Source organism: Cygnus atratus, chromosome 22 (genome assembly GCF_013377495.2).
Source record: "Cygnus atratus isolate AKBS03 ecotype Queensland, Australia chromosome 22, CAtr_DNAZoo_HiC_assembly, whole genome shotgun sequence".
Classification (NCBI taxonomy): domain Eukaryota; kingdom Metazoa; phylum Chordata; class Aves; order Anseriformes; family Anatidae; genus Cygnus; species Cygnus atratus.
The window spans coordinates 7,866,823-7,876,303 of NC_066383.1; the positions used below are offsets into that span (position 1 = coordinate 7,866,823).

Genomic DNA, 9,481 nt, shown 5'->3' on the forward strand with positions numbered 1-9,481 from the left:
GCGGCCCAGCCCGCGAAGCCCCAGCCGGCGAGCGCCAGGCCGAGGTCGCCCCTCCCTCCGCACCGGCGCATGCGCGGTTCGTCTCGTGACCTGAGGGGGCGGGGAAACCGCTCCGTGAGCAGCGCAGGGGCGGGGCCTGTCCCCAAGATGGCGGCGTACCTGCAGTGGCGTCGCTTCGTCTTTTTTGACAGGGAGGTGGTGAAGGAGCCGCCGGGGCCGGAGGGCTCTGCTGGGAAGTCGTTCGCGCTGCCCCCGGGCGTCACGGTTTGCGACTCGGGCCGCGGAAGCCTCGTGTTCGGGGATATCCTGCGGGGCGGCGAGGAGAGGTGGCGGTGCTGGGCGCTCCGGCCTTGCGGGGGCTTCGTGGGGCGGGGCCCGGCGGGGTGGGGGCCGGGCTGCGCCGCGGGCGGAGGCCTGCGCCCTTCTGCGCGGGCTTGGCGGTCCTCTGGCCTCGGGAACGTGGCAGCTCCCTGCACTTCTCTGCCCCTGGCCTGTACAAAATCCGTCGTTATTTGTTTCTGTGCTGTTAGGTGTTTCTGCAAAAAAAGTGTGTTTGTTGTAGGCTTATGAGAGGTCAGTGAGAAGGAACTGGTAAGAGTTTGATTCTGCTGTGCTTGGAGGTGTAGGGGTTCTTGTGTCATTGTTATTTTCTTTTACTGTTTTTATCTTTTTCCTTTGTTTGCCTTAACTGTGATCTACATATGGAAGGTCAGATCTGGTTTTTGCCGCGCTCGCTTCAACTCACTAGTTTCCAGGCTTACAAACTAAGAGTAACACACCTGTACCAGCTGAAGCAGCACAGTATCTTGGTTTCTGTTGGTGAGGATGAAGAGGGTATTAACCCGTTGGTAAGTCAAGTGACAAAGAGAGGAAATTTTTTTGTGTTATGGACCTTTCATAGAATACTGTGATTATCTCAATTGACTCTTCTTACCTTCAGTAGTTTGCCTCTAACACCTCATATTTTGCTTATGTTATACCACTGTTGTTTTCAGGTTAAAGTATGGAACCTGGAGAAACGAGATGGTGGCAATCCTCTTTGCACACGAATTTTTCCGGCAATACCGGGTAACAAGCCCACGGTTGTGTCTTGCCTAACTGTCCACGAGAATCTTAATTTCATGGCTATTGGTAAGTAAAGCTGAACAGAGTAAAAGCAGTAATGTTGCAAGACTGCAAGCTCTTTCTGCGTGTTGGTCTCTGCACTGAAATCAGAAGCCTTTTCTTACGTGTTGTGGCCTTCCGCCTTAGAACAGCTTGCAAACTGTGAAAACTGAATGTTTTACTCACTAGTAGGAAACCTCCCTCTAGGTTTTTTAATGTATGGTATGTTTTGAATAAACAAATGAATTAAAATGGTAGTTAAAATTGGAGGATGAAGTTGGTCTTCTCAAAACAAAATACAGAAAGACCCAAACAAAAATAGCCTGCAAGTGGAGTTTGTGATGGGGGAAACGCGTTGAGCCTTGTGGAACAGTGACATTGCATGTGGTCAGGTGACAGCTGTGAAATTTAACAGGAGTAATTGGAGATAGATTGGTGCGTACTTCTCGAAGTGAGAACTTGCAGCAATCCCATTTCTTGATACCTTGCTGGCAAGCAAGGTGTCACTGACTGCAGCTGCCCTAACTTGCACTGGATAATATTTCAAGTGTGCCACACAAGTAAACAGTTTGATCTGTCCTCTTCATCAGGTTTTGCAGATGGGAGTGTTGTACTTACAAAAGGAGACATCACCCGAGACCGGCATAGTAAGACCCAGATCCTGCATGAGGGCAGTTATCCAGTTACTGGTCTTGCTTTCCGGCAGTCTGGCAAAACAACACATCTGTTTGTGGTGACCACAGAGAACATCCAGGTGGGAAATTAATTGGAAAAAATGAGAATCTGACTTGCAAATTCTATTGGCTTCAGAGTCTAGTTCAGGTGAGCTCTAAAACCTCGTGTTTCCTCTCTAGTCTTACCTGCTTTCAGTGAAAGACTATCCTCATCTGGAGCTGGACACTCATGGTTGTGGATTGCGCTGTTCTTCTCTCAGTGACCCCTCACAGGATCTCCAGTTCATTGTAGCAGGAAATGAATGTGTGTACCTTTATCAGCCAGACGAACGGGGCCCTTGCTTTGCCTTCGAGGGACAAAAGTTGATTGTTCACTGGTATCGGGGGTACCTCATCATTGTCTCCAAGGACCGGAAGACTTCTCCAAAGTAGGGGTCCTTGAAACAGATGAGATTTTATTATTACTTTTTATTTTTTTTATCTTCTGCTATTGTGGTTTCCTGCTTTTCCTTTTTTTTTTTTCCTTCTTCTTTGTGAAGCTTCACTCTAGGGGCTGATTGTAACTTTGTCAGAGGCTGCTAAAATTAATCCAGACCCATATACCAATGTGGTTGTTAGAGTAGCACAGTCAAGCATGCTGAACAAGGGGGATTTCTTTCCACCTATATGAATTTCTCCGTCCAACACACACAGATGGCACTTGTGCATAAATATGTGGTGTCTTGCCTATGCATCTGCTTAGTTTAATTGTCCAAATGAACCTTGTTTGTCTTGCCCTCTGAGCATCTTGAGTTTGCGTCGGTATTGAAAGAATTCAGGTTGCTTCTTGTTTTCTAAAACTTTATTCTGCTCTCCAGGTCTGAGTTTGCTGGGAGTGAGGCACAGAATTCAGATAAACAAGTCCTGAATATTTATGACTTGTGCAACAAATTCATTGCATACAGCTCGATCTTCGACGATATAGTAGATGTTTTAGCGGAGTGGGGTTCTTTGTATGTACTGACCAGAGATGGGAAGATCCATGTACTGCAGGAGAAGGATACACAAACCAAACTTGAGGCATGTAAATCTGTTTTGTTGCTAGTCTGCCTTACGTCTGCAAGATTGTACTGGCTCCACAGGTTGAAAAATTGGACTGTTGAAGTGAGTGAGTAAGTGATCTTATAGCTTTCCAGCATAACCTGTGTTGCAGCGCATTTAGTATTTAAAAGCCTGAGTTTACATACAGGTACAGCACCAAAAAGAAACAATTTGTTTTCTGGGCGTGTTTAAACCTTGTTTTAGGAGGTGATATTGCCCTCATACTGCTCTTACTCTGTATCTAACAGATGCTATTCAGAAAGAACTTATTTGAAATGGCCATTAACCTAGCCAAGAGTCACCACTTGGACAGCGATGGCTTGTCAGAGATCTTCCGTCAGTATGGCGATCATCTGTACAACAAGGGGAATCATGATGGAGCCATCCAGCAGTATATTCGGTAAGCAGGGGTAGTACAGAGCAAGAGCAGTGTGGTACAGATAGGAGCTATATAGGCCTTGATTTCTGTTTCAGCCAAGGGAGGAAAAAAAGGCATGACTTGTGAAAAATTCTACCAATAGAGAGAAAAGTGTCAGATTAAGTGTCTCGGAAAATTGCTTGAAAATCACTCTGAATGTGAAAGGGTAAACTTCTCCTCATTGATCATATTTTAAAGTGAATTAGGAAGGTGCATTAGGACAGAGTGGGCTCTGATAATGTCATTGTAAACAAAGGATTGCTTTTGTTTAGAATGTCATATGCCGTGCAGACTGTCCTGTAAGCAAAAGGATATTGTGAAATTGTAGAGTGTCACTTAAATATAAAAACCGCTGTCAGTGTGGAGATGTTCGGTAAGGTGGACAACGTGACTTGACCAGATATAGCGGTCTTCCTGGAAAATGGTCAGAATAATGTTGGCTTTTGCGCATCTCAGATTTTATAAAACTTAGAATGATCTGTTTTGGGGCTTATTAAAAACTGTTTTGTGCCACATACATGTAGAACTGAAACTTTGGAGTCCTGACACCTGTCAAGTGTTAGTATATATACTTAAGGCAAATTTGCAGTAAAATCAGGCTAACTGTGGCTAAACTGCTGCATGTGGGCGTAAGTGTTTAAATAAGACTTTGAGTTTTGTGACTGTAAGAAAGGAAAATGTGTCTTTCATTCCCTTTTTTGGGATTCCCAATTAGCTGTGGCCAGAGTGTAGCCCATCTTTTCACTGTTTCCTTTAAAGGAGCATTAACTCCTTATGTGCTGCCACCATCATCGCAATTGCAGCCTTTGAAGATGGCTGTTTGTTTCACTGTGTGTGCGGATAGGTGGTCTTACAGCATAACTAGTTGTTACTTCTTATATGTAGCTGAGTGGTCCCACATGGGTTGGTGCCTGCTGAAGTTCTCTGTGCGCCATTATTAATTTCTGTTTTTTTTTTTTTTTTTTTTGACTCCCTGCTTACATGGCCCGCTGTGACGTGATTCTTCCCCTTCCAGAACGATAGGGAAGTTGGAACCATCTTATGTTATTCGGAAATTTCTAGATGCTCAGCGCATCCACAACCTCACTGCTTATCTGCAGACTCTTCACCTGCAGTCTCTGGCCAATGCAGACCATACTACGCTTCTGCTGAATTGCTATACCAAACTCAAAGACAGCTCCAAACTGGAGGAGTTCATTAAGGTAATGGGGGAAGGTGATAACGAAATAACACAAAATTCTTAAGTTACAATTAAAACATGAGAATTAAAATGGAGTAGTGCTAACTATAAATTGGCTTTTGTGGGGCTGTTATGAGAGAGAGACACAACATTCTCAGTTTGGCTGGCTTGCTGTTCCAGTTTGAATTGTGATGGCTTTCACCAGTGTGATTAGCTATCTACCGAGAGGTGGTTAGACTTTCTTCTCAACACGTGATCTTTCCCTTGCACGAGAGATACTAAGTTGTCAGTGCTCTGGCATTTCTCCTTTTAAGCAAATGATTACTGCTTAGTCCACAGTCTTTCTGCTTCTGTTCTTGTAGACTAGCGAGAGCGAGGTCCGCTTTGATGTGGAAACAGCAATCAAAGTGCTTCGTCAAGCAGGTTACTACTCCCATGCTGTGTACTTGGCAGAGAAGCATGCCCATCACGAATGGTACCTCAAAATCCAGCTAGAGGACATCAAGGTAAGATGTTACTGCTCTCATGTTCTTACTGGTGTGAATATTGCTTCTCTAGCCTCCTGTGTTGGAGGGAATCTCATTTCACTAGCCTCTTCCCTGTGGCTACTGTGCAGACAGGACTGTTCAGGCAGTACCAATGCCCGCTGTTGCTTGTGTGTTGGCTTTCTACTTCTGGCTTGTGCAGTAGACTTGGGTTGGAAATTAGAGGGGCGGCTTTGTTCCGTTTTGGTATGTGGCTTTTTACAGTGACCTTTAGAGAAGGGAGGTTTGTTAGTGGCAGATGGATTTAAATCTCTGTCTTTCCCGGGGCCACAGCCAGCCTTCCTCACTTAGGAGGAGACCAAGCAGGAATAGTGAAACTAGATGATAATTCAGAGCAAATGGTGTTCCTGGCATACTTTCAGCATGTCTTCAATGCTGTCTGTGCTGATGTTGATGTGGAGAGCAGAAGCCAACGTGATATGATCCTTGCTGGCTGCCTCCACAGAACTACCAAGAGGCTTTACACTACATTGGAAAACTGCCGTTTGATCAGGCAGAGAGTAACATGAAGCGGTATGGTAAAATCCTGATGCACCATGTCCCTAATGAGACCACAGAACTATTGAAGATCCTTTGCACTGATTACCAGCCATCAGGAGACAACGAAGGCCTTGGGCTGCTGGAAGGAAAAAAGGTATGGTTTGCTTAGACTGACAGTTGTTGTTCTGGAGTAGTAACTTTGCAGCGAATGAGCACTCCTGCGTGCCTTGCAGCGCAGGCCCGACACTTTAGACATAATGAGAGGCCACATCCTGGTGTACTGGTAGTATGCAAGAAACTGCCTAAAGCTATTGCACAGAACTGATTACTGCAGTAATTGGCATCCAGTACTGTACGGTATCTGTTGTGTCACAGATCGTAGGAACAAGCCCTCCAAATGTTAGAGAAGAAGCACCTGTCTGTCTGATTGTGCTGGGTGGTTTACTCTTTTTTTTTTTCCTTCCTGTTTTACAGGCTAATTCTGAGGAGTTCATTCCGGTCTTTGCAAACAACTCCCGAGAACTGAAAGCTTTTCTGGAGCACATGACTGAGGTGCAGTCTGACTCTCCACAGGGTGTCTATGACACTTTATTGGAACTTCGACTCCAGAACTGGGCCCATGAACAAGATAAGCAGGTTTGAGTTTCTCCAGCTTTGTATTTTGAGAGGGAGCTTTGGTGCCTAGGAATTCTATTTGCATTCCTGCCTGCCCATAACCTTTCCAGATGGGCAGTGTTAACGTGAGACAGTTCATATGCTATACTGGACAAATGACAAATAAATGAGAAAGCAACCCGCTAGCTTGGAGAGTACTCGTTTCAGTGAGGCTGAGTTTTTTTTGTATGAGTCTCAGTGAAGTACAGATTCCAGACAATACAATCTCTGTGGGCAGATGCCTCTCCCACAAAACCAGCTATGTATGCTTGCCCTCATCTCTGGGGATGCTGGCTGTTTGGATGAAAGAAATCGTCCTCTCTGCTTGAAAGGGATATAGGGCAAACAGAAGAACTTGGCTCCTCTTTAGAAAGCTGCAACTGTTTGTCAGATTTTAATGCAAAATATTTGAGTGTTTGTTGCTTCCCATCTACCTCTCATTTCTGTTTCCTGTAGATCAAGGAAAAGCTGCACAATGAAGCACTCACTCTCCTGAAGAGTGGAAGGTTCAAAACAGTCTTTGATAAAGCCTTGGTCTTATGTCAGATGCACAATTTCAAGGATGGTGTCCTCTACCTCTATGAACAGGGCAAACTGTGAGTGTTGCTTTTCTCCCTAGAGTACTATTGCTTGCTCCACTCCAGGGATTTCTGAGCTGTAAGTGTCCCTGCCCTACAATGGTAAGGACCCCTTGAGTATCTCAAGACAGGAACTGTACAGATAATAGCTCAGCTGAAAATATCCTACTGTTGGAGCAAGGCAATGATGTAGAGAATGGATGACAGACCAGTCTTTGGTTCTGTGGGAATGTTTGGGGATTGCATGGCTGCATGAAAACCTGGGATTCCTATAACCTCTCAAAAAGAGAAGTAGATTCTTCTTGTTGATGTCTTGTTCCTTTCTGTAGTTTCCAACAGATCATGCACTACCACATGCAGAATGAGCAGTACAAGAAGGTGATTGAGGTGTGTGAGTTGTATGGAGACCAAGAGGCATGTCTCTGGGAACAGGCTCTCGGCTATTTTGCACGGAAAGAGGAGGACTGCAAGGAGTATATTGCTGCGGTACTGAAACACATAGAGAACAAGAACCTTATGCCTCCACTGCTTGGTAATAATGACATGTGGCACTTAAACCATTTTTTATAGCACTCTGTAGACTAGAAATTTGAGAGAGGTATCAATGAAGTTTGAGCCCACCATTTGAAACAATGACCTGCTCTATAGGAAAACGTAATGCCAGTGGTAGCTCCCTAATCAGAGCAGAAGATTTGTGGTATTGGTCACTGGGATGTCTCTGAATTATTTCTGTTGTCAGTGTTGGAAGGTGAAGGGCTTGCCTAAACTCCTGCTGTGGATTGGTAGAGAAGTTGAAATAGAATCCAGTCCACTGGATCGTTGCTTTGCCCCTTTGGTCTGTGCTGTCTAAACATGATCCCAGTCATCTCTTTTTGGAAGCAGGAGCCCTCCAGAGTGCAAGCTGAAACTTAGTCTTTAAATGAGATTTCTGATTGTCTTTGCCTGTAAGTAGCCTTTTAAAGGAAAGTGGTCTGTCCAGGTAGGACCCATGTAGCTGCAGTTTCTTTGCTTGTGTTTAAACTAACATCTTGGTTATCCTCAGTTGTGCAGACGCTGGCTCACAACTCCACAGCCACGCTGTCTGTGATTAAGGATTATCTTGTCAACAAGCTGCAGAAGCAGAGCTGCCAGATCGAGCAGGATGAGCAAAGAATTCTAAAATACAGAGAAGAAACCACAAGGATCCGCCAGGAGATTGAAGAGCTAAAAGCAAGGTGCAGGACTGTGGTGTCTTGTCTATAGTAGAGCTGTTGTTCTACTTCAGTAAGGAAAAATACATTTTTTCTTCTGTTTTTCCTTCTGCTTTCTGTCACTTTTCCAGTCCCAAGATCTTTCAGAAGACCAAGTGTAGTATCTGTACCAGTGCCCTGGAGCTTCCTTCAGTCCACTTCTTGTGTGGTCATTCCTTCCACCAGCATTGCTTTGAAAGCTACTCTGACAGTGACTCAGAATGTCCTACTTGCATGCCTGAAAACCGCAAAGTGATGGATATGATCCGAGCTCAGGAGCAGAAGAGAGATCTGCACGATCAGTTTCAGCATCAGGTAGGGTAATGTTGCATGTCACAGAATCATCTAGGTTGGAAGAGACCTCCAAGATCACCTAGTCCGACCTCTGACCTAACACTAACAAGTCCGCCACTAAACCATATCACTAAGCTCTAAATCTAGATGTCTTGTAAAGACCTCCAGGGATGGTGACTCAGCCACTTCCCTAGGCAGCCTATTCCAATGTCCTTCCAGTTTTTTTTGAAGTAGATTGCTTTGCAGATCCCCCAGGTGCTGGTAGAGAAAGCTAAGGCTGAAAGTATTTTGTAAACATGGTTATGTTGACTGAGGATCCTGAGGCCTTAGGAGCTAGAGTGACTGGTATAGGGTATGGAGATTCCTTGATGTTTTGCAAAGGTGGAAGGGGAACTGTTGTCACTTCATCCTGAAATGGATCTAGATCTGTCCATTGGACAGCTGATCAACAAGTTGCCTAGCATGAATTAAGGAGGAAGGAAAATTCTGAAATCAGAGTGGGGTAGGACAGTGTACCAGAAATAATGCTTCTACATAAATGTTTCCAAAAACGTAAGGAGGTAAGCTGAGAATGGGATACTAGCTGGAACGCGTTAGCACATTTGGACGCTAGTGTAGCTAATGCAGAAGCTTTCATACTTAAGATAAACTGCCCCAGTGGCAGAAGCTGTAACAGAAGGCTCAGAAGCTGCTGCTGCCGCCATGGCATTTACACTGAATGGCAAGGGAGTGACGAGCTGCTGTCTCTAATGCAGGGGATGCAAGTACAGGGGCATGAAAGGAAATGCTCTGGAGGTGACGGTCTCTAGCCTGCCCCTGATGGTGCTGCTTTGTGTCCTGCAGCTCAAGTGTTCAAATGATGGCTTCTCCGTCGTTGCCGACTACTTCGGGCGAGGTGTCTTCAACAAGCTCACCCTCATCACGGACCTGCCACCGGGGAAGCCATCCACGACTCTCGAGGCCGGCCTGCAGCGGGAGCTGCTCCTGCACACCAGGCGCGGCACCTAACGGCGGGGCCTGGCGGCGTGCGCCCTGCCGGACTGTGCGGGGAGAACGCAGGCGTGCGCGGCACCCGGCTGCCCTCGCCGCAGTAAACGGGGCTGTCGGGCACCACGCCGCGATAAAAACGGGGCTGTCGGGCACCGCAATAAACGAGGCTGTCGGGCACCACGCCGCAATAAAGGGGGTTGTCCGGTACCGCGCCGCGATAAAGGGGGCTGTCGGGCACCGCGCCGCGATAAAGGG

At 46.0% G+C, this 9,481-nt stretch overlaps 1 protein-coding gene across 4 annotated transcripts; it reads left to right on the plus strand.

The window, feature by feature from the left end:
• The first annotated feature begins 110 nt into the window (after positions 1-110).
• On the plus strand, positions 111-9,418 carry VPS11 (VPS11 core subunit of CORVET and HOPS complexes). 4 transcript variants are annotated; one of them, XM_035555646.2, is made up of 16 exons: positions 111-301; positions 700-848; positions 996-1,131; positions 1,695-1,858; positions 1,959-2,206; positions 2,636-2,837; positions 3,107-3,258; positions 4,292-4,478; positions 4,819-4,962; positions 5,447-5,635; positions 5,956-6,117; positions 6,592-6,731; positions 7,043-7,245; positions 7,756-7,927; positions 8,035-8,257; positions 9,080-9,418. In XM_035555646.2, the coding sequence occupies exons 1-16, from the start codon at positions 148-150 to the stop codon at positions 9,242-9,244; spliced, it is 2,790 nt and encodes a 929-aa protein (XP_035411539.1). In that variant the 5' UTR covers positions 111-147; the 3' UTR covers positions 9,245-9,418. The 4 variants fall into 4 exon arrangements, with proteins under 4 accessions (XP_035411539.1, XP_035411541.1, XP_035411542.1 ...); XM_035555649.2 differs by lacking the exon at positions 111-301 and adding an exon at positions 444-591 and having other exon boundaries at positions 709-848; XM_035555647.2 differs by lacking the exon at positions 111-301 and adding an exon at positions 455-573 and having other exon boundaries at positions 709-848.
• Positions 9,419-9,481: the final 63 nt, after the last annotated feature.

Excerpts from the sequence above, each read along its gene's own strand:
- VPS11 (XM_035555646.2), top strand. The coding sequence starts at position 148 with ATGGCGGCGTACCTGCAGTGGCGTCGCTTCGTCTTTTTTGACAGGGAG. Across the intron at positions 2,207-2,635 it reads GACCGGAAGACTTCTCCAAA|GTCTGAGTTTGCTGGGAGTG; the intron begins GTAGGGGTCCTT and ends TCTGCTCTCCAG. Across the intron at positions 4,479-4,818 it reads AACTGGAGGAGTTCATTAAG|ACTAGCGAGAGCGAGGTCCG; the intron begins GTAATGGGGGAA and ends CTGTTCTTGTAG.